The sequence below is a fragment of the Leptosomus discolor genome, chromosome 7 (assembly GCF_034619465.1).
Source record: "Leptosomus discolor isolate bLepDis1 chromosome 7, bLepDis1.hap2, whole genome shotgun sequence".
NCBI lineage: Eukaryota > Metazoa > Chordata > Aves > Leptosomiformes > Leptosomidae > Leptosomus > Leptosomus discolor.
In genome coordinates, this window is record NC_141397.1 from 38,888,101 (window position 1) to 38,911,763 (window position 23,663).

Genomic DNA, 23,663 nt, shown 5'->3' on the forward strand with positions numbered 1-23,663 from the left:
ACTGCCAGTACCTGCCCTCTGTGCCAGCCAGTGCAAAACCCTTCCTCTGTCCCCAGAATGTAGCCTGGCCGTATGCAGGGGCAGGTGCCATGACTAGCTTTGTCAGAGGACGGGGCCATTCTCTGCTGGCCTGAGGAGCGGGATGAGGCTGCAGCTGAGCTGCAGTTTCCAGGACTGGCAGTGGGGATGCTGACAGGGGCCGTGCTGGGTTTCTTCTGCACCTGTTTGCTTGCCCTGGTAGACCCCGGGCCCTGCCTGGGAAAGGGCTGATGCCCACAGTGCCTCCACCACAGATGCTCCATTCCTCCCAGCTGGTGCTGGCCTCGGTGTCATCGCTTCAGGAAAGGCCCTTGGAACGAGGCATCCTTCATGGGAACTTCTTGGAGAAACAGGCACAAATGATGCCTTTGAGGCATGGTTCACAAGTTATCAGTCTGGCTGAATTTGACCTGGAGCATGGGACGTGCGTGCGGGCACAGGCCCGGCAGCGCAGCTAGAGTCCTTCATGCTCTTACCTCGTTCCTCCCGCTGTTGCAAATGGATGCTAACTTGCCTGGATTTGTTTTCAGCCTTGCTGGGTTTAGTAGGAGCGGTGGGAACTGCCCCAGCGCGCTGGCTCCACGCGGCTCCTACTGGGCCACTGTGGTTTTGGCATATGCAAAAGTGAAATAGAAGCCACGGTCTCCAGAGAGCTAGCCAGTCGAAAGCGGATGAACGTTCACATTAATGTGTAATTAATGTGCAGCTGTGGCTTCAGTTCTTTTGGCGGTGCAGAGTTAATTACAACTGAACTGTAAAGCATTGCACATGGATTTTATTTACTGCATTATTAATGGCAGCTGTTCTCCCAGCAAAATGTCTCAGCTGTTTGCTCTTGTTCAAGGAAACTAGAAGAACTCATTGCATGGATGGCCCATGCTAACTTTCATGCTTTGTCTGGAAAACGAGCTAAAGAATATGATCGCCCCACCACATTTTCCTTTGGAATCAACCTGTTTGTTTAGTGCATTGTCCCAGCACCTGAGCCCTTTGCAACACGAAGCAGGGCCCAGGGCTTCAGCCCCAGACCTGAAGGATGTGCGTGTTGAGAACCAGCAACGTTGCTCTCCCCAGCTGCCTCCCAGCCCTGCCCCATGATGTTTTACAGTCTTCTCCAGCAAGAGCCATCAGGGATGGCAGGGGCCTGGTGCTGCAGGACCCTTGGCTTGCTCTGAGCTGTAGTTGCCTGGGCTGCTCGGTTTACCTGCCACTGCAAAATCGCTTGCTGCTGCATCATCCGCTACCCTGCTGCCTTCCTGGCCTGGCTTTGCTGCTTAGCACATTTCCTGAGGAGGATGGATGCTGGTTTTGTTAAGCGGATTTTGTGGCGAATGCAAGTTAAGTGGCAGCAAATCCAGTGGAGAAGCCAGATCATTTAGAGCATGGAGCATAATGGGGAGGAGGAGAGCATCTGAAATGGGGAGGTGGGAAGCACAAGGCAAAAGGCGTTTGGTGCCCATGGTGTGACAGTGAGGTTCCTTACCCAGGGCTTGTGCTATGGAAATTCACGCTGGCCCTTGCTGACCAAGGTGAGAGGCTGGGATGCAAAGCATGGAATCACAAGGGTAAATATTTATTCATGTGCATGAGGGTCCCAGCCAAATTGGGGCACCTGACTGTGGTTTTAGACAGGATTCTTATACCCTTCAAGCGTTCAGGTACAACATGATTGGACTAATCACAAGCACCCACGCTACCAACTGCTAATCACAGTAAAACTTTGCGAAGCTGCTCTATTTCTGCAGCATTCTTGCTGCTTGTCTGTTGATCCAGGCATCACTAGTGCCAATCTTGCTCGAGTTACTGACCCGTGATGCCAGATGATGCCAGGAGGGTCTCAAAGATGTGTCAGAGGGGCTGGGGTGCGGGTGTTATCCTGGGGTATCCCTTACCCTTCATGGACAGCTCTAAGCTTCCCAGAAGCAAAGTCCTTCTTTCCGGGGCTGGGCTGTCTGTTGGTTTGTTTTGCTTCAGCATGAACAATACCAGAATCTCCAGTAAAATTCCACTACCTCATCAGTGTATAACTAATATACATATATATGCACACATATAAAGTTAATGGATTTTCATACTATAAAGACTGATTGAAATTGGCAGTTAGGGAAGGGATTTCTCGTCACACTTGCAAAGCCTGCGATGCACCCAAGCCTCCAATCAGTGCTGCAAGGCTGCTGCTCCTTTCTGGCAGCATCCGTGGCCTGGGCCCCGCTGTCGCCCCAGCAGCTCCTGCTCCTGACATCTGCCAAGAGGGGCTTGGGCACAAGCATCTCACCCCATGCAGGGCTGGTGGCAGCGGGGGGTTGTGTGCTTGGAGGCCACGGATGGAAGCCGCTGCTGCGGGCATTGGGGAGCGTGACTCAGCAGTTGCTCAAGTAAACTCGGGGCTTGCCGCTTCTTGGCAGGGACTGCTTCCGCAGCCTGATTTGCTGGGAAGCTGCCAGCCACCCTGCCATCTCCTCCTCTCTGCAGGCAGCTTGCAGGCAGCTCTGCCTTATTCTCTGCTCATCGTCTGTGTCTCCAGTGACAAAATGACCCACCGGAGGAGAGGGACACAGGGCTGAATCCTAGGACAGGCACGGAGCAGAGGAGGTGGTGATGCGGCCGGAGGGTGCTGCAGGGAAGGTATGGGCAGCCTTGCCGACGGTGGAGGGGCGGGGGGTGGGCATGGTTCATAGGCAGCAGATAGGGCTTTGCACCCCTTCCCCATAGGTGCTGTGACCACCCAAGACGTGACCTGACCCCCCCAGGGTGAGGGGCCCTGTGCTCCAGGCCCCTTGAGGGTGCAGTCCCCCTCCTGTGGTGCTCGTCAAACCGGGAGGGAGGGGACAGGCAGTGGGTGCTGTGGGAGAGGCTCTGCCCTTGGCCCCGGAGCCCTTAAGGACAGGTATTCTGGGTGTTTTATCACCACGGTTGTTCATCTCCAGGTGCCCATGGAGGACCCAGTGTGAGAGCCCATCCTGCACAGGCTTATGAGCTGCTTGTGGCCATGCCCCAACCCCCCACCAGCCTGCCTGCCCTTGGGGGGCCAGGAGCAAGAATTAAGGGTGTGTTCAACCTTATTTAAACAGCTCTTTCTCAAGCAATTAGATCTGCTGTTGGTCGTGCTGATGCAGAAAGTCTGTTTGGCCAAAATCTGACTCCTAAGGCCAGTGGGGCTGTGTATCTCCCGGAGGGAGCCTGGGAGGGAGGCTGACAAAAAGGCTTTTCCTTGCTGCTCCCTGCCTGCAGCAGCACTGAGCCTGGCAAAGGAGACGTGAAGGAAATACAGTGGTAGCCATGATTTTGCTCTGCCACTCTTTGTCCCATCTAAGGGCTCCCAACCCTTGGGGGTGATGCAGAATTTGGCTTGAAGAAAGGCAGCCAAAATCCATAAACACAGCCCTGCTGACCCCACAGCTTCGCCAGCGCCTTACGCGAGTGCCGTACTTCCTCCTTTACCTAATCACAGCTCCCCTGGGAGGACACCATTCCCCTTTGGGCTTCCAGAGACACCCAGGAGCTTTTCCATCCTTGCTCCAGCAGCTCTCCAGTCTCAGCCATTCAGGAGCTCAGCAATGGCAGCTGTGAGCGTTTGGGAGGGCTCAGGAGTTTTGCAGCCCCAGCTATGCAGCATGCCTCTGTGCCCCTGTTTTTAGGCCTGGGCTCTCAGGGGACCTTCGCAGGGGGCATGAGACCCCCCCGCTATGGAGGAGCACCCTGTGTCTGCAGCCAGCAGGTTGGTACAGATTTTCCAGGCAGGGCCATGCTTGGGCTGCTCGCACAAGAGACCTGGTTTCTGCTCTCCCTGCTGCCAGAAACATCACAGCTGAGCAAGAGAGATTGCTGTGGGCTTGTGGACGGCCAGGCAGCGGAGCAAGCAGGCTGGCAGCTGCACTGGTGGTCAAAGTACAGCAGGGTCAGTTTTGAGAGGCTGATGGGCTGCGTGGGGCAGCATGGTGCACGCTGAAACTGGTTCAGCACCCACATGGCCCCTGTGTCAGGACTGTGACGAGGGTCTCATAAGTTTCCCATGGACACCTCTCCACCCAGGGAATGATGGACAGGATGCCCCAATGCTTTAGGTCCATGATTATCCTTCTCCTTTTCTGCTGCACTCAGGATGGAGATGTTCAGCACCTCCCAGCCTAGGAACGGGAGAGAGGAGGCCAAGTGGGGCAAGACACAGCAGCCATGGCCGCTCGTGGCCGGCGCACCAAGGTGCTCCCCTCTGAACTGAACAAGGTGTGCCCTGAGAGAGGAGTCGACTCCGCCACACACCCCAGAAAGATGAGCGACTTTGAGGTGGTCCCCAACCTCCAGCAGAGCAGTAGCAGTGTCTCAAAGAGCAGGCGAAAGGCACATTTCCCCACCGGCAGCAATGAAAAGGCAAGTTCAGGAGGTGCTGGAAGAGGGGGAGGTTGGACAGAATGCTGTTAATGAGTTATCTGGTGACTCAATAATACCAGGACACTTCAGTTTTAGGGAAAACGCCAAAAATCTGAGGTACACGTCCAGCATTCATATCTCCTTTCTTTGGGGTACCTTGGCTTTGTCCTTGGAGATACTGATGGTGTTTTCTTCCTTCACATCAAAAGAAGCACCCACATATGCTCCAAGTACCAGGGTGTCTGGCCCCTGGAGTAACGTCGGGCCCTTTACAGAAACCCTGACCACTTGCTGCTTTTCCTGCTCCCTCAGGAAAATCTCATCTCATGGATTCCTGAAAACATCCGGAAGAAAGAGTGCACCTACTTTGTTGAAAGCTCCCAGACATCAGATTCTGGGTAAGTCAGACAGTACCTCATTCCCCTCCCCTGCCAGGAAAGCAGAAGATGTGTTTGGTGACAAAGCTGCAGCACCAGAAAATCCCACTTTTCTGTCAAGGGGATTCACAAATTCCTTTTTGACTGGTTCTTCACCCTGCTCTATGGCACGTCGCTGATATCCTGTGCTCCAGTGAGGAACCTTTCCAATGATTTCACATGCAGTCATTTCCATCCATACCTCATCCACAGCAACTTTAACATTTCTTTCCTAAACCTCTACAGGTGGAAATACCAATTTTTCGCTAAATTTCCCCCCAAACACTGCCTTTGTTTCCGCCCAAGTTCTGAGCTGGAGGATGAGCTGGGTGGGAGATGCTGGTGCTTGTGGTGTCCTTAATGAGAACGCCAACACCTCCTGCCTGGGCTGGAGTAGGTGGGCCAGATGGACTTTGCCTTTTGGGTTTAGATAGTTTTCAGCAATGTTGGTGGTGTGTGTTTCAGGAGGATTGTCTGCGAGTGTGGCTATCTCAGGGAACAGCACCTGGAAGATGCTGCCAAACCTCCCATCTTCCTGGGGAAGGAATGGGACCCCAGCAGGCACATCCAGGAAATGCCAACAGATGCCTTCGGTGATATCCACTTCACAGGCCTGGGACAGAAGATGGGGAAGGTGATGTGTTTTTCCCCTCTGTGGTACACGGGAAGCAAGTGCTCAGGTCTTGCCATGGCAGATGAAACGCGAATATTTCCCTCCTGCATGGAGGTTAGGAAAGTGTCGAAATGCCCCAAAGGCAACACTGACCCAAGAAGAGGAAGGGGGGTGGACAGCATCCCTTCTCTCCCCCATCGCTGTACCTAGTCCCTTTCTGTGACTACAAGACTGATCTTCATACTGTGAGTCCCACGCTTCAAGGAGCAGCTGTTCCCTGTCCTCATCCTTAGGGTCGTCTTGGGAATGCTTAATCCCGGGGAAGTGAATGGGAACAGGGTCATGAACAAAGACCCCATGGCAGCAGCAGCAAGACTCTGCTGGGAAATGGCGTGGGAAGCCCCTGGTTCTTTGCTGGGACAGGAGAAATTGTAGTGGAGATGCCTTGTTACCCTGCCCCTGTTGTTTTCACTCAAAATGCATGTATGCTCCCTTTTTTGCAGTATGTGCGTGTCTCCTCGGATACCCCTCCACAGGTCATCTACCACCTCATGACACAGCACTGGGGCCTCGATGCACCCAACTTGCTCATCTCAGTCACCGGAGGAGCCAAAAACTTCATCATGAAGCCAAGGCTGAAGAACATCTTCCGGCAAGGGCTAGTCAAAGTGGCCCAGACCACTGGTAAGAGATGCAGAGGCTCTCCATGCGATTGCAGTGGGAGAGGGGCTTATCTGGCCATGCGAGGTTCAGTGAGATGGGCTGCTGTGGAGGTACCGAGCTGGTCCAGGAGACCTGTAGGTCCCTGTCCGGACTACCACCACCAGGGATGGACTGTTCTTGCTCAATTGCTGCAAACAGGCTCATAGGGGGCTGAACTGAGAGATGCAGCACTGTGCTGAAGAAGGCATCTCCTGTGCTACCATGGCTTGATGTAGCAGGCAGGGAAGACATCTTCTGGGGGACAGAGCATCTCTGAGGACCAGGTGTTCCTGCAGCCATATGGGGGGATGCCAGGAGATTGCTGTGAGCAGAGCCTCTCCCTTCCCAAGCCCCTCTCTAACCCCCAGGGGCCTGGATCATCACAGGAGGGTCCCACGCTGGTGTGATGAAACAGGTGGGAGAGGCAGTGCGAGACTTCATCCTGAGCTGCAGCCACAAGGAGGGCGAGATTGTCACCATTGGCGTAGCCACCTGGGGGACTGTGTACAACCGGGAGAGCCTCATCTGCCCCATGGTGAGCCAGGCAAAGCAGGAGATGTGTTTGCTCTGCCTATGCCTGGACTGTCAGGGAAGTCCTGCCAAGGACTGTGGTGGGAACGAGTGCTTCAAGACGTGCCTGTGGCTGACAGCCCTGGTGAAACTCAGCTTCACCAGAAGGAGTGATGGTCCTGAGCTGATGTTTGCTGAGAAGCCCCTCTACCCTACCCAGTGTCTTGAGTAGGTGCTGTGCTTCTCCTGGGAGGACCCTTGTAGGTGTGTGGGCAGGTGGAGCAGAGACAGGGGAGCATGGGGCAAGGCTGACACGAGGGCTGCAGGACGGGCAGGGATGGCTGTTTGGCCAGACTGTCCCCACATGCTGGCCTGTTCCTGTCCCACATGCTGGTCGCTTTGGGCATCTGGTGCTCCTCTGCAACCCTGCCAGGCTTTTCGCAGAGTCTCTCCTTCTGCACTATACAGGGTGGCTTTCCAGCTGAGTACATACTGGATGAGGAGAACCAAGGCAGCCTGTCATGCCTGGACAGCAACCACTCCCACTTCATCTTGGTGGATGATGGGACCCACGGGAGGTATGGGGTGGAAATCCCCCTGAGGACCAAACTGGAGAAGTTAATTTCGGAGCAGACCAAGGTGAAAGGAGGTAACATCAACACATAGCCAGGCTGGAGGCAGGGGAGGGCACAAGGTGAGATGGGCCATCCACTGGTATCCTGGCCTCTGGTGAAAGGGGAGGCTGTGGCAAGGGGTTTCAGAGGATTGTCATGATAAATGTGGAACCTAGTTCCTCAGTGACACAAATAAAAGAGCCTTTCTCTGCCAGCTGCTTGACTTACGGGATCACCAAAGGGTTCCCCAAACCTTGTGATGCTGAGTTGATCAGGGAGAGCTGTTTCTTCCAAAGGGCCAGGCCTCCAAGGGGGCTTCCAGGTGGCATCTTCTTGCTATGCAAATAATCTTCTATTTTAACACACGCACACACATGCTCCAGCAGCATGACTGCCAGGAGATCCTCTCCACTCTCTCCCGGAGCCTGGCATGTCAGGGGCAGTGCTCCCACCTTGGCTTTCACACCTCACCACTCAGAGTGGACTTCATTCAGCTGCACGGGGCAAGGGGGGCTGCTCCACAGGGAGGTGACCCTGGGCTCTGCTTCCCCGCAGGTGTTGCCATCAAGATCCCCATCGTGTGCGTGGTGCTGGAAGGTGGCCCTGGGACTCTAGATGTAAGGAACGGCTCCTGCCTGCTCCTAGCAGAGCTGAGGGGGAGTAGGGGGGGTGGGGGGGGTGGGAGAGGGCAGTTCCTTGCTCTGGGTGCTGCTCTTTGGTGTTGGTGTGAGCGTGGTGCCCCACTAGCTGAAACGCAGCTGGATGGAAGTGCTGTGGAGCAGTGGTGTGGGTCTCAGGCTCAGAGAGGCTCTGCTGGCCTCTGGGTGGGATTAGGACCAGCCTTCCCGCTCTGTTGCAGACCATCTATAATGCCATCACCAATGGGATCCCCTGTGTGATTGTGGAAGGGTCCGGGCGTGTGGCTGATGTCATCGCACAGGTGGCCAACCTGCCTGTGGCCAAGATAACAATTGCCTTGATCCAGAAGAAGCTGAGTGTGTTCTTCCACGACACCTATGAGCTCTTCACCGAGAGCAAGCTGGTGGAGTGGACCAAGAAGGTGAGTGTCTTGCAGGTAGGCAGCTCCTCTTGCTAGGTTTGTGGAGATCAAAGGGGTCCCCAAGGGTCCTTGCTCATGAGCAGCAAGGCTCCCAGCGTGAAGTTTAAGGCTCATTTTCCACCACCCATCCACCTCCCCTCAGGCGTGTTCAGCATTGCCCTGGTGGCCACCCCAAGGGCTCGAGCTCTACCTGCTCCCCTTGGGCAGAGAGGTACTCTTTGGGACCAGCCTCAGCCAGGCTGGGAGACACAGCACAGGGGGTCTGCAGGCAACCTGAGGGGGGCAAGGGATAGCCCCACACAGGACAGGGGGTTGCAGGAAGCAGCAGAGAGGAGATGCTGCTGCTGATTGCTTGCCCACGGCTCTCCTTGTAGATCCAAGACATAGTGCGGAGCCGTCAGCTTCTGACCATTTTCAGAGAGGGCAAATATGGCCAGCAGGATGTGGATGTGGCCATCCTCCAGGCCCTGTTCAAAGGTGAGGAGTGGGGACCTGCTTGGGGGGATGGGGAGAGGTGAATGGTATGGGGGTCAAAAGTCACCTCCTGCAGCCACTTGACTTACGGGGTCACCAAAGCGGTGCCCAAACCTTGCCGTGCTGAGCTGATCACAGAGAGATGTTTCTCCCAAAGGGGCAGACCTCCAAGAGGGCTTCCAGGTGGTATCTACTTGCTCCGCAGATGATCTTCTATTCTAACATGTGCGCTTTGGACACAGCATCCCGAAACCAGGACCACTTTGGTCGTGAGAACTGGGACCACCAGCTGAAGTTAGCTGTGGCCTGGAACAGAGTGGACATTGCTCGGAGTGAGATCTTCACGGATGATCACGAGTGGAAGGTAAGACAGTACTTGTGCTGCTTCTTTGGCTTACAGCTTGTCAGGTCCCACTTGAGGACTGTGGATACTGAGGGTACTTTTCACCTCAGCTATGCCTAGGGAGAGTTTTTGAAGACATTTCTCTTAGACCCTAAACTCAAATCACATTGCCAGGGGCTCTTAATCTGTCCTGTTTTTCAAAAGTGCTCTGAAACACTCAAAGCAGAGGTGAGCACGTCCTGCAAGTCATCACTTGTAAAGGTCCTATTTGGCCTATTGTTGTTTACAAATGTGATTGGTATTTTGTTCAAAACCAGTGTCTTTTAAAGACAATCCACCAACCTAGAGCCCAAATTACCTCTTGCCAGCTCTGCCCTGTTGTTGCTGATCACGCCACATGGTCAAATGGCAACTTGTCTCTAAACTCATCTCACCCAGCCTGGCGTTTCCCTGCTCAAATTTTACTAGAGAGTTGTCATGGTCCACTCAGTGGACTCATGATGGTTTGTTCAGTTTGTTTGCTGTGATCTCAAAGTGCAAAATTAAGGCGAACCATGCCAAAGGGGTTTGCTTTAATCAAACAGTGAAACTTTATTGTTTGCCTGTAAAGCGGTGTGCGATAGGTAAAGAGGGTGAAAGGAAAGGGAAAAATAAAGTGAAAAGAGGAAAGGGATTGATAGCTACCACCGCAGGTCCAAGGCATCCCTATGGTCCCAGGTCCAGGCAGCGTCCTGCCGGTCCTAATGATCGTCATGATCCTTGGTGGGAAAGCTTCCAAAGTTCAGTTGCTGAGGAGCCCTTTTTTATGCCAAGTAACACACCTTGCTCCTCCTCTGTATCTCCGCCTCTTCTAGGCTCCATTGATGCTGATCAATTTTCTTGATAACAATTATCAGGTTCATCCCTGGTACTGGAGAACGGCATGGCACTCCTTAGCCAAAACAGAGCCGTCTTGCCTCCGCAAGGCTCCCTCCTTCGGCTGTTATCTCCCCTCACAAGGTTTCTAGAAGGGAGAAGCAGATATCAGCACTCTTATCCTTTTGCTGTTTTCTGGCAGATGAACAAGTTGCTCAGCTCTCATCCTTGCTCTGTCCAGGGCATAATGACCTTACAAGCCTGGCATTCCATTCGTGGGATCAGCAACTGTGTCTCAGACAGGCTGCTGCAGACTCATGTCAAGATGTTAGCCTAACTTTTGGGGTACCATACTGTCCGTATCCCTGATGATGAGGTTGAGACAATGCTGGTTTTGGACCGACTCTTATAAGAGTGGGGCAGAAAGCAGCACAAGCCAGCTCTGACATCCCATGCCTGATCCAGCTGTTGAGAAGCAGAGTTCTCTGTCCTTTCTGCTGGGGCTATGGGACTTGGAAGGGATTTTCCTATTTTGTTCGACAGTTTGGATTCCACCAGCTCACATACCTTTTGTGGATCTGGGAAGGGCAGGTGGGAACTGATAAAAGTCCACATGATAGGTGTGGAACCTGGGGCTGGTCCTGGACAGGGAATCTTTGATGGTGTGAAAATGCACAGTCTGAACAAGATCTACACTTTTGCTGGGAAGGTGCAGGCCAGAGCTGTTACAAGGTGCAGCAGCCCTGAACTGAAGTATGAAAAGCTGAGACTAAATCCAAGCTGTGGCAGAAGGTCAGCAGGTGCCTTTCTGCCAGGAGACTTGTACCCCCTTACCCATGGGCTTTGTTTTCACTTCTGAGCACATGTAAAAGTTGTCTTGGAAAGGAAAACCCCACAAAGGCTGAACTGGGTGACCATTGGGAGCAGCCAGTCTCCCCATGGCTGAGATTCAGCTGGCAGCACCCTGATCCTTCAGCTGAAGAGGACAAGCCTGTGAGGTCCTGTTTGTTTGTATGGTGCATCCTCGTGAGATGCGGAAAGAGGGTATGCCCTCTACTCTAGCCCCGCCCCCCCATCCCTCCACCCAGCAGACAAGGGAGCAGAGAGCTTCATTGCCAGAGGGGAGAGCAAGCATACTAACCCAGAAGTGTGTCCCTGGGGGATGTCCCACAAGTCCCAGAACCTCCCAGCTGCTCTCTCACTACCCAGAAACTCCTTGTGTGCTCAGGGGTAAAATCTTCCCCCCATCTGGGTGAGGAGTATGGGAAGGCCCTGCTCTGGGGCTATGGAGACCTTCACCTCTGCCTCTGGCCTGCCAGCCCACAGATCTCCACCCCGTGATGGCAGCCGCCCTGGTCTCCAACAAGCCAGAGTTTGTGAAGCTGTTCCTGGAGCAGGGAGTGCGTCTGAAGGAGTTCGTCACCTGGGACACCCTGGTTTACCTCTACGACAACATGGCACCATCCTGCCTGTTTCACAGCAAGCTGCAGAAGGTCCTGCTGGAGGAAAGAGAGCACACAGATGGCTCCAAAATGCCAAGAATCCAACTGCACCACGTCTCCCAGGTGCTGCGGGAGCTCCTGGGCTGCTCCACACAGCCTCTGTACCCCAAGCCCAAGCACATGGAGCGGCCCCGGCTCTCCATCCCTGTCCCGCACATCAAGCTGAATGTACGTATCTCCAGGTTACGTAGTGACAGGGTTGCATTAGGGAGGGGGACACTGGCTCCCATCCTGGGGGTTGCAGCTGGGTCTCTGTGCTCTTACCTGCTCAAGAATCCCACTTAAAGTCCCTTAAAGCCCTGCCCAAGTCATCTGCCCCACATTCAAGGTGTGACTCCCACCATCCTACACCATGTAGCTGCATGACTGGTGGGCAGGACCCAGTGGGGTCGGTGCACTGGGTAGGATGGGCACATCCCCAAATGATTCTGGCCCTAGAAACAGTGGCATTTCCAGGATGAGTCCAGTCTTGTCCACCTCGCTATCTGCAGCAAAGGCCCTTCCATGGGTGGTGGAGACAGGCACCCAGAGTTTGGAGGTGGCTTTGTGCCGAGGGGTCGTCTGCTTTCTGCAGCCTCTTGGTAGGGGAACAGGTCTGACTATTGCATGCCTTGCAGGTTCAGGGATCAAGTCTCCGGTCCCTTTACAAGCGCTCTGCCGGCCGAGTCACCTTCACCATGGACCCAGTCCGCGACCTGCTTATCTGGGCTGTGGTCCAGAACCGCAAGGAGTTGGCAGAAATCATCTGGGCCCAGGTATCACAGCCTGAGCTGTCAGTCTCAGCTGAGAGGCTCAGATGGAGCCAGACCTCCCAGCCCCAAGAGGAAAGATTGCACCAAATGGCATTTGGAACAACAGGCGAGCTGGCCCATGGCAATGCTCGAGCCTGAACCCCAGCCAAATAGGAGCCAGCTAGTCAACCTTTGGACACTTGATGTTCATCCCCAGACACACACCATGATGCCAGCTCCCTCCCTTCCCTGCTAAAAAGTATGCTGCAGGCAGAGGTGTTGTGCTGGGCCAGAGGTGTGCTCTTCCTTGCAAAGGCTGAGAGAAGGCTCAAGACACCGCAGGCAGGACACAGGAGCATAGCAGCAGGGTCAGACAAGGCTTCCACCCATAAACAGCATCCCCAGGGCAAGAGACAGTGACGCTGGCAGCACGGTGAGCGAGCTGTGCAGAGCCGTGGAGTCACACTGTCTCATCACCCAAGGCTTCCCACTAGGAGAGCAGGGTGGTCCCCAGATTCCCCATGGCAGTGGGTTACCTCCTGCCTCTGCACCCAGAGGGGAGGACAGCTCAGCCTTTGTCCATCCTGAGAAGCAGCCCGCTTGGAACACCCTCCTTCCCTCCTGTGGGAGCCATGGAGAGCTTGGCAGGACCACTGGGACTTGCAGGACAGGGCGCAGAGCCCCATGCTCCCTCTGTCCTCTTCTGCACCAGAGCCAGGACTGCATGGTGGCTGCGCTGGCCTGTAGCAAAATCCTGAAGGAGCTCGCCAAGGAGGAGGAAGACACCGACACCACTGATGACATGCTGGCCCTGGCTGAGCAGTACGAGCACAAGGCAATCGGTGAGTGGGAGGGACTGGCACCCCAGAACTGCTCTTGCGACCTTCAGGACTGGCTAGTTTGCCTGGGAGGTGTCTGGAGGTGATGGGTGGTGACAAATGGGGGTCCCCTTGTCATGGTCAGGGTTGTGGTGCTGCGAGGGCTGTGGCCGGGTGCTGGTGGGAGCACAGAGGGTGGCACTGCATGATGCAATGTCCGGATCCCGCTGCAAAGGGTGACTTTGCGGGCTCCTTGCTGAGCACCAAGCCAGCCCTGGAGTTCCACCTTGTCTCTGTGGTCCATGCCTGGCCAGGTGTGTTCACAGACTGCTACCGCAAGGATGAAGAGAGAGCCCAGAAGCTCCTCACACGTGTTTCTGAGGCCTGGGGGAAGACAACCTGTCTGCAGTTGGCGTTGGAGGCCAAGAACATGAACTTTGTGTCCCATGGGGGTGTCCAGGTGGGTTCCCAGAAGTGGCGCTTGGATGGGAAATGCCGGAGTGTGCCCTGCCCCAGATCCGGGTTTCCTTGTTGGCAGTGGTGGGGCACTGCCCTGCAGCCCTGCTCTGACGGGAAGTGCTTCTGTAACCAGTGCTCCTCTTCCTCCCTCCTCACAGGCCTTTCTAACCAAAGTCTGGTGGGGGAAGATGTGCGTGGACAATGGGCTTTGGCGGGTGATCGCGTGCATGCTGTTCTTCCCACTTCTCTACACCAGCCTCATCACCTTCAGGTACTTCTTGCAGCCAGGGCATGCGTGCACCAAGACTTGCTGGGATAAGCTGCCATGGTATCTCCCTGGGCAGCTGAGCCCCGCTTCCACCCTGGCTCCCTGCAGGGAGAAGAGGCTGCAGCCCGCGGGCATCCTGAGACGCCTACGAGCCTTCTTCACGGCACCTGTTGTCATCTTCCACATGAACATCCTCTCTTACTTCACCTTCCTCCTGCTCTTCGCCTATGTCCTGATGGTTGACTTCCAGCCATTGCCGTCCTGGCGGGAGTACCTCATCTACTTCTGGCTCTTCTCCCTGGTGTGTGAGGAGACCCGCCAGGTATGGGGCAGCTAGAGCACGGGCCAGGAGGAGGTGAGAGGAGGGAGAGACGCCCCTCTGGGTGCTCCTGAAAGGTCCTGCACAGCTCGCATTCCCATGCTGCTTCTCATGTCACCATCCATTCGGAGAGGACTCAGCACAAGGGACTGTCTGTTCCCCACTGTCCCTGAGGCCAGAGGATGTCCTTGGCTGTGTCTGGCCTGGCCCTGGGTACTTGCAGAAAGACAAGCTGTTTTGAGCTGAAAACATCAGGAGACGGGGAGGGACCACCTCCTTCCTTGGGCATTTATTCCCAGAAGCATTTCCAGGCTTTGCTTGACATTTGGGTTTTTTTCAGCTTTTGCTTCAACATCTCAGTGCCTTTCTTCACTAGACTAAAGAGTCCCATGTCTCAAGTATCTCTCCCCATGCTCCTTCCATGCCCCTATAGAAAACCCTGTAGTCTCAGGCTAACTTTGGGTAAGCAAGAGGGTCCAGTAATGGCCAGCAGGTTCCCCCTCTACAAGACACGCGAGTATCTCACGAGGCGTTCACTGAAATACCAACCCCTCTTTTCTCCCCAACAGCTGTTGTATGATCCAGATGGGTTTGGGGTTGTAAAAATGGCTTCCCTGTACTTCAAGGACTTCTGGAACAAGTTGGATATCTGCGCCATCCTGGTCTTTATCACAGGGCTGACTTGCAGGTGAGTTGCAGAGCCACTGGCCTGGCAGCACACAGGCTCAAGCCACAGCTGTAAGCTACAAAACTAGTGTGAGAGTCGTGCAGGTTTTTTAATCGCAGTTTCTTCTTCCAAAGGCCAGTGGTCATGTGATTAATTCTGACCAATTTACCTTTGCTTTCAGCTGCTTTTAGGAAAGTTGTTTTTCATGCCACAGCTCTCATCCAGCACTCTATGGAAGCTCACTGACATTGCAGAAATGTAATGCCGTGAGATCAGAAAAAACCCACACCGGTGGCACTGAAATGTTTCCTTTCTTCTGTGCCCAGGCTGATCCCGTCAACTTTATATCCTGGGCGCATCATCCTGTCACTGGCTTTTATAATTTTCTGCCTGCGTCTGATGCATATTTTCACAGTCAGTAAAACTCTGGGGCCCAAGATCATCATTGTGAAGCGCATGGTGAGAGCTCCCCTGCACCCTGCCCATGGTGATCAGCTAGAGCAGACGGCTGCCTGCATGGGATGGATGTGCCACCCGTGTTATCCTATCCTGGAGCAGAGTTTGCTCCGGGACACAATTTTGCTTCCCCTCTGTCTTTGCAGATGAAGGATGTCTTCTTCTTCCTTTTCCTGCTAGCAGTATGGGTGGTGTCCTTTGGGGTTGCCAAGCAGGCCATCCTGATCCACAACGAGGAACGTGTGGAGTGGCTTTTCCGTGGCGTGGTCTACCACTCCTACCTGACCATCTTTGGGCAGATTCCCTCCTACATCGATGGTAAGGGACACCAGGCCATGACAGCACGTGGCATGAGCAGGGTGGCTGCAACAAGGCTGAGAGGTCCCAAGCTCATGCTGCAGTCTGACTAGCTCCTGCCGTGTTGGCCTGTGGAAGTCCTGCACAGGGCTCCTCTCCAAGCACAACTTAAGGCCAGGAGGGGTGTGGGGCTGGAGCCCTGCTCCGACACGTCAGGAGGGTTGTCACCAATGCAAACCCAGGGACTGCACCTGCCTGAGTGGTCAAGAGAGCAGACTAGCAAAGGCACAGAGGTGTGTGTCGATCCAGCTTGGTGCCACAGCTGCAAAGCTGGTGGCCGTGAGCACAGTACCTGGGGTGAGGCAGATTAAGGTCAAATCCCTGCCTGGTGCTAACCTCCCTTGATGCTGGCTGCTTTCAGAGAGCACAATGTGCTTCTCAAGACACCACAAGGTTTGGCTGCAGGGGAGTCATGCTGTGCTCTCTTGCAGGGGTCAACTTCAACATCGACCAGTGCAGCCCCAATGGGACCGACCCCTACAAGCCCAAGTGCCCAGAGACAAATGAGGACAACAAGAAACCCATCTTCCCTGAGTGGCTAACAGTCATCTTACTGTGCCTGTACCTGCTCTTCACCAACATCCTCCTCCTCAACCTCCTCATCGCCATGTTCAAGTGAGTTTGACCTGGCCCCATGGTCTTGATGGTGAAGCGAGCTGGCTTTGCTTGCAGGCTTGGCCAAGGCCAGGGCACTGCACATCGAGAAAGCACAAAAAGGGTCCTGGGGCACATGCTGGCCACAGTACAGGGGTGCTTTGGGGTTCTTTTTAGACATGGTGGAAGCAGGAGGTGCAGGACAGGGGTGATCAGGGAGACAGGTAGGAGCCCAGGCAGTGTGCCGCCTCATTCCCACGGCATGGCTGACACCTGGGTTCTGCCCCAGCTACACCTTCCAGCAGGTCCAGGAGCACACGGACCAGATCTGGAAGTTCCAGCGACACGACCTGATCGAGGAGTACCATGGCCGCCCGCCTGCACCTCCACCCTTCATCCTTCTCAACCACCTGCAGATCCTGGTCCAACGAGGCTTGCTCCGCAGGCCAGCCAGGCACCACAAACAGCTCAGTGAGGACAAGCATCTCCCCTCCTGCCCTTTGCCCCCTCTCCAGAGCATGGCACCATGCACTGAGGCACGAGGCTTGGCATCTGGGCTGCGGTCCCGGGGCTTGGGGTGCCCAGGGATCTGACAGAACTGCCGTTCCCTTCCTTTGGCAGAAGAGAAGCTGGAGAAGAATGAAGAAGCTGCCCTCCTCTCTTGGGAGACGTACCTGAAGGAGAACTACCTGCAGCACCAGCAGTGCCAGGAGAAGCAGAATACAGAGCAGAAGATCCGAGACATTGCACAGAGGTATCAGCACTCCTGAGACAGGGACATGCTTCTGTCCTCCAGTGTCCTGGGCAGGGAAGAGCTGGCATTAATGCAGAGGTGGCTGCTGAGGGGGTTCCTCTCTAAACTGTCCCCCCAGAGTTGATGTACTGGCAGAGCTGCTGGACTTGGACTGGGTGAAGAGGACAGGGCTGGTGGAGCAGAGACTGGTCTCTCTGGAAGACCAGGTGAGGCAAAAGCTGAGCAACTACCTAAGAAATGTTGGATTTTCCAGGGGCTGAGTCAACTGAACTAGAGCACAAGAGAAAGCCCCTCTCAATCAATGCCCCTTCAAGTAGTTTGAGTTTCCTTGCCAAAACAGCAGCATTTGAGAGGAAAAAGTTTATGGGAAACGTTCTGTTTGACTCCAAAGTGAACAGGATGAAGGTGGGAAGTGGTGGGATGAGACCCTGCCTCCACTGGTCACCCAAGCAGTTGGATCTGACCCAGCTCTTCTCCTTGGCCTGAGAGGACCCTCCAGACCTTCTGGAGACAGGGAACTCTCCATCCCCTCTCCATGAAGCTGTTCCACACCCTGTATGAGCAATGGGGTCCCCGGGGAGCCAGACTGGGCCTTGGCATCTCCTCTCTGAGATGGCCACAGCATGGCTGCTCTTTCCATTTCCATTTCTGCATTTTTCAAATGTTTCCTTGGAGGTGGTTTTCCAAGCTGAGCATCAGGGCTCAGCAAGGATTGCTGCTGCCCTGGGGGATGAGCAGCCAGGAGCCAAGGGCAGCAGTGCCTCGTGCCAGGGCTGTATCCTGCAACACTCGAGGGACAGAACATGGGGGCAGCTGGGGTCCAGGAGGGCTGACCCTCCCCTGTCCTACGCAGGTGCATCAGAGCACCCAGGCCCTGAGGTGGATAATGCAGGCGCTGCAGGACAATGGCTTTGGATCAGGCGAGGACATGCCACCTGTGGGTAAGTGGAGCCCATCTCCACCCCAGGAACACTGGGGAAGCCCACGGCTCCGTGCTGGTGCCTGCGGGCTGCAGACCAGGGCTGAGCAGCCCCTCACACCCCTCTGTTAAGCAGCAAGGCAGGGGCAGAGGTTCCTTTGGCCCAGGGAGGTTTAGGGGCTCTGCGAGGCTGCCCAGCCCCTCCTGTGGCCATTGCCATACTCTCCTCCAGAGCCCTCCCTGCAGCTCATGGCTGAGGCTTTCCGCTGCAGCATTCCCAGGGAAGTTCCTCTGGGGCCTGCTGGAAGGGACGCCGGGGGCCAGTTCCCCCAGGAGGCATCAGCATCTCCATGGAGAGACCCAGCCTGCCCCCGCAGCAGAGCCACGGACTGCAGCACCGGATTCAGCACCCTGCTTTGTGGGGCCTCGCTGTCTGTGTCTGCCTTGCAGGCTCCAGCAAAGCTTTGGAGACAAAGGAGGTTGACCTGGAGGGGAAATCCGAGGAGAGCCAGCCCCTGTACCATGTGCTTGCCCGAAACCTCCTGTACCCAGGGTCTCACACCCTCCGCTTCCCTGTGCCGGATGAGAAGGTGCCCTGGGAGGTAGGAGCTGTGACCCTGGGCAGCAGGGCTGGGATGGGGGGGCGTGGGGCAGACCCCAATAGTGAGAAGAGGAACAGGTACCCATTGTCACACCCGTGTCACATTTTGGAGCTCCTGTTTTGCCCAGCCCTGAGACAAGTGGTTTACTGGAGCAGCTGCTCCCAGGCCCTCCCAGGGAGAAGGAGAGGTGAACGGGCATCGTTCTTGCTGGAACTTGCAGTGCTGGGGATGCCTGGGGATGCTCAGTTGGGAGACAGAGGGTACAACCACCTGCCTCTGCATTTCCTGAATCAGGGCTGGCTCAGGGTCAGGGACAGGATCCGGCACTAGGGCATGAGTGAGAGGCACAAACCCTCCAGCCAAGACCCCAAGCATGGCTGGAGCCCTACATGCCTCGGGGAGTGACACCACAAACTGGGGGCAGAGGAAGGCACTGGGGTAGAAAGTGTGTCCTTGGGAGTCCCAATCCCTGCCTGCTGCCAGAGCAAGGACACAAGGGGGGGCTGACATGGCCACGTGCTATGTAGGTGGACTTCCCGCTCTACGACCCTCCCGTCTATTCGGCTGATCACAAGGGCATGGCTGTGCAGGACCCGTTCAGCCCGTGAGTGTCCCCCTGCGGCTCCCCACTCCTCTGCCCCTTCTCCTGAGTGGCACAGCCAGCCCTCCCTGCTGGGCTGCCTCCTGCTCCCCAGCTCCTTGGAGTCTCTCCTGAAGATCAACTACAACACCATGGATGGGCTGATTGACCGGCAGAGCTTCCATGGCCTCTATGCTGTGCAGGACGGGCTGCCTCTGTGAGTGCCCCTGCCAAGGGCTTGGGTGGGCGAGGTGGGAGCTGGGGTGCCCGGCTATAGGACAAGCACTGGGGAGATGGAGAATCCGGGGTGGCCTGGGTTAATCCATCCCCCTCCCACTTCTCTGCAGCTAATGGTGAGGCAGGGGTAAGGGCAGGCATCTTCCTCAGGGCTGTCCGCCCACACCAAGAAACCCAGCACCCCAAAAGAGGTGCAGTGCGGTGGTGGGAAATTTGGAGAATCAGTACAGGACTTTGATCAGCATGATGGGGTGCGCAGAGGGATCCTGGCACCATCCCAACCTGCTCACTCTCTCCCTGCCAGGAACCCCATGGGCAGGACAGGGCTGCGAGGACGCGGGAGGCTGCACTGCTTTGGACCCAACCATGCCCTGCACCCTGTTGTGACCCGGTGAGCGCATGGGGACAGAGCGGTGGCCTGGTCCAGGATGGGGCTGGGGAGGTGGGATGGAAAAGGGGGCATGAAGCTGTCTTGGAGAGATTGGGACCTGTCAAAACCCACTGCTGCCCATTCAACATGGGAACTTGTGCCAGTGTGCTGGGCAGGGGGGGAGCTAAGTCTGACTGCAGCCTAACAGGGACCTTTCTCACAGCTGGAGGAGGAATTTGGATGGGTCCATCATAAGGAAGAGCTTGAAGAAGATGCTGGAAGTCCTAGTGGCCCAGTACCCGCTATCAGATGTCTGGGCTCTGCCTGGGGTAAGAGCTGGTGGAAAGCAGAAGGCAGGGAAGGATCTGGGGAGATGGGGACCAGCTGGCAGCTGGACGCCCTGCAGAAAAGGGAGAAACACAGACCGGTGTCACAGCCTTGTCTGAGGAGGCACGTCTGCCCCTCCCGCAGAGCATCTGCATGCGGGGCTGTGCTGCCAGGAGTGCTGGGTGAGCGGTGGTCCCATTACACACCCCCACCCACCCTCACCCGCTGTGTCCTGCTTCTCCCTCCTCCTCCTCCATGGCTTCAGTTCTCACAGGTCCTACAGGTGAGCATGTTCAGCCATTGGCATAGCGCCCTTTGGCAGAGAGGTCCAGGGGTTGAATCAGGCAAGCTCAGCCATCTGCTTGGGCACGGCAGAGGACTTCTGGCAGGAGAGGAGGGAGGCACCACTGCTGCTTGCTCCCCCCCCCATCAGAGCTTGTGGTATCTTCTGCAGTGGTGGCAACTGCCTGATGGCCTAGCTGGTGGTGGTGAGGGAGGCTGGACTAGGCTGATGACAGGCCCTATGGCTGACATCTGCTTTTGCGCAGGGGTCACTGGAGCCGGGTGAGACATTGCCACTGAAGCTCAAGTGGATCCTGCGCCGGGAGTTCTGGCCCCAGTTCCAGAACTTGCTGAAACAAGGCACTGAGGTGGGTGTCCCAGCAGTGTGGGGGCATGCAGGCATCACCCCAGTACAGGGGCACACAGGCGTCACAGCGGTATCGGCACATGGGGGCATCACCACAGTACGGGGACATGTGGATGTCATGGTGACACAGGGGCACATGGGTGTCCCCAGGGTACAGGGGCAGGGTGCATCACCCCTTGGCCACTGCTCCCACTGGAGAGGAATGGCTGGGGGAGGTGGAGACACGCTGTAATGGCCTGGCACTGCGCAGGGATCTGGGAGGCAGCCCAGGGACCCCAGAGGTGGGCCTCACACACCAGTGTCTGTGCCTGCTGCGGACGCTCTCTAGCTGCAGTGGGAACAGGGGCAGAGGGGCTGTGGGGTGATGACCCACCACCTCTGGGGCCTCTTGGTGTCCCCAGAGAGGTAGTGAGGGCTCTGCTAATGTGGCAGTTCTTCACCATGCACAGATACACAAGGGGTACCTTGATGACCCCCGCAACACGGATAACGCCTGGGTTGAGACGGTCGCCATCAGCGTGCACTTCGACAACCAGAATGATGTGGAGATGAAGCGGCTGAATTCGGTATGGATCTCTTGCCTCTGTGGCTTCCTGGCCTGGCTCTCAGTAGGCATGGGGCAGGGGAGCCAGATCTCCAGACCCAGATCTCACCCTCATCAGCAGTGGGCTTCTCCAGCTGCATGCGGTGGAGGAAGGACATGGGGATGAACATGGGGTGGCACAGCAACAAGGACCCCAAAAAGAAAGGGCAGGAAGCTGGGGACTGGAGGTGCTGTTGAGCATGGCTGGCATGGCCGCTTGCCGTCAGCACACATGTGATGTCTCTGGTCCCCTTCCAGTTCCTTCAGGGCTGCGACCCAGAGCTGTGCGTCCGCTGGCAGGTGCTGGACAAGAGGATCCCCCTGCACACCAACCACAAGGAGCTCCTGCACAAGGTCTCAACCCTCCTCAGCGCCTACTACTGAGTCCTCAAGCACAGGCCAAAGTTCCTGCTGCCCCAGACCAGGTTCTGGTTCTCTCACGTTTGAGACCATGGGCAGCTACTGGAGACTAGGTACTTTGGTTGCCTCCGTGAATGTACATTGCAGGTCTCTCGGAGGAAAATTGTCCCCTCCTTGCCAGCTGGGGGCAGGGGCTGCCTGGGCAGTGCCTACACAGCATCTCAGTCACCTGAGCCACCACGCTCAGCCCCAGCTTGTGTCTTGGTGCTTCCACATCAGCCACAGCACTAGCCCAGGCCTTGGGCCAAGCAGAGCTACAGGGCTGTTCCTACAAGGTGTTCCCAGCTCCCACCTGCTCTTTGCTTCACTGTGGGCACTGGGGACTTGCCAGCCCCAGCTACACCTCCATTCACGATATCCATCGGGTATCTCTGCTGCCCTGCTCCTGCTCTGAGCCCTGGCATCCTCACTGCTACAGCTCCTGGAGGATTGCTGTGGAGAAGGCTTGGGGTCTTTTGCACCTAAAGGCCCTGACTGCACTGCAAGTGTCTCCTGTGGCAGCTGTCCCCATATCTCTGGTTGCCTCAGACCCAACAACATGGTCCTGAGCTGTGATCCAGCACTTCTGAAGGCGTGAGCAGCTCTTGACTTATATGCCTACGGTTTCATAGCTCTGCACAGATCTACCCCCCATGTCCATACTATGATGTGATCTGGTGTGTGTAAGCTGAGCACCATCTTGTAGTTGAACTCCTTCCCTCTGTCTGAGCCAAGGCACCCACCTGCCCTCATTCCCTTGTGCACATGAACAGAAAGGGGCAGCTTGCTGGGACCCATGTGATCCATGCTCTGTAGTCCCTTGCGCAGGCAGGGACAGGAGAGAGGACATCAGTGTGCCCATCTCAGACATCTCTGCTCTTAAGGCGTCCTTCACTCACCTTTTCTGTCGCCTGCCATGAGGAGAACAAGGCACAGTGGAGACATTCCTCAATAGCCCAGAACAGCCCCACAGTGGCTTGCTATGCTTGGGACTGCTCAGGGAGGGGTTTCGGTTCCCCCACCCTCTCCTGATGTATCAGACTGGCCAGCCAGGGCTGGTGGCTGCCACAGTACAACTGCAGTTTCACCAGTGATGCACTGGGGCTTGGTGGTGTATGTGAATGTGTCAGACTGGCAATTTAGTAAACCCAGCTCAATAAAACATGTGTTAAATAACTACAGGCTGGTAGTCTGTTACAGCTGTTAACCTGGGGCCATTCCTGAAGGGCATGCTTGGAGCGTGCTTCCAGGATGAGCCCAGTTTGAGTGTTCCCACCCCTCATCTTGTGGCACAAACTCACTTTGCTTGCCCATTTGCACACACCCCCCCCCAGCCTCAACGCTGGCTGCAGAGATGACTTGAGACGTTCGCCACCAACGTGAGGAGCCGCTGGGAAGCACGCCGTGTGCCAAGGCTGTGGCACAGTGCTTTCTCCCATTGCTCCTGGCCTGCTCGGTGTCTGCTCGTGGTCTCTCACCACCGTGAGCCAGCGCAGGCGCAGGGAGGGCACGGCTGGGGAGGGAAGAGGCGATCCTCTCGCAGCAGCAGCTGAGAAACCTTCTAGACCCGCAGCCCCGAGCGAGCAGCAACCACAGCCTGAGAAGAACTGCTGAAACCTAGCGCGAAAGGGCTCCGAGCGGCTCTGCTGCCTGCCCACCCCACTCCCCCGCCGCCCCGCTCCAGCCCTCCCCTTGCCCGGCCCCCCTCTGCGCTGCCACGGGGTACCCCCCGGTCCCCGCAGCCCCTCCTCAGCCCCGCCCGGTGCCGCTGAGGCGGGGACCGCCCGGCCCGGGGCTCCGGCAGCAGCGGCCGCAGCAACAGGTGGGGCCGCCTCTTGTTCGCCCTCGGCCGCGGCGGAGCCCGATCGCTGCCGAGCTGCCGGAGCCGAACCGAAGCGGAGCCGAGCCGGTAAGGGACCTCGGGCGACGGCGGTGGCGGGAGGGCGGTTCTGCTGCGCGGAGCCCGGCGGGGTCCCGGCTCCCCAAGCGCCCCAGCAGGGAAGGTCCGGCCCCCGGCCAGGGCACATGAGGGCGGGTCGGGGCTGGGCATCACCCCCACACACGCCGGGGTCCGGCTG

General features: G+C 56.4%; 1 protein-coding gene across 6 annotated transcripts; it reads left to right on the top strand.

Moving 5' to 3' along the window:
• Positions 1–4,212: 4,212 nt before the first annotated feature.
• TRPM2 (transient receptor potential cation channel subfamily M member 2) lies at positions 4,213–22,761 on the top strand. 6 transcript variants are annotated; one of them, XM_086468455.1, is made up of 32 exons: positions 4,213–4,407; positions 4,720–4,805; positions 5,289–5,457; positions 5,940–6,120; positions 6,507–6,673; positions 7,117–7,297; positions 7,818–7,879; positions 8,122–8,322; positions 8,697–8,799; positions 9,039–9,160; positions 11,314–11,664; positions 12,114–12,251; positions 12,940–13,069; positions 13,360–13,505; positions 13,663–13,775; positions 13,881–14,094; positions 14,661–14,779; positions 15,085–15,217; positions 15,361–15,532; positions 16,003–16,186; positions 16,455–16,636; positions 16,787–16,919; positions 17,038–17,125; positions 17,773–17,860; positions 18,289–18,440; positions 18,968–19,044; positions 19,136–19,237; positions 19,562–19,648; positions 19,851–19,956; positions 20,503–20,604; positions 21,053–21,169; positions 21,445–22,761. In XM_086468455.1, the coding sequence occupies exons 1-32, from the start codon at positions 4,213–4,215 to the stop codon at positions 21,568–21,570; spliced, it is 4,527 nt and encodes a 1,508-aa protein (XP_086324581.1). In that variant the 3' UTR covers positions 21,571–22,761. The 6 variants fall into 6 exon arrangements, with proteins under 6 accessions (XP_086324581.1, XP_009945990.1, XP_086324582.1 ...); XM_009947688.2 differs by having other exon boundaries at positions 13,663–14,094; XM_086468456.1 differs by lacking the exon at positions 4,213–4,407 and having other exon boundaries at positions 4,717–4,805; positions 17,773–17,864; positions 18,296–18,440.
• The last annotated feature ends 902 nt before the right edge of the window (positions 22,762–23,663 follow it).

Coding starts and splice junctions, on each gene's coding strand:
- TRPM2 (XM_009947688.2), top strand. CDS start 4,213: ATGGCCGCTCGTGGCCGGCGCACCAAGGTGCTCCCCTCTGAACTGAAC. Junction 5,458..5,939: donor TGGGACAGAAGATGGGGAAG/GTGATGTGTTTT, acceptor CCTTTTTTGCAG/TATGTGCGTGTCTCCTCGGA. Junction 7,298..7,817: donor GCAGACCAAGGTGAAAGGAG/GTAACATCAACA, acceptor GCTTCCCCGCAG/GTGTTGCCATCAAGATCCCC.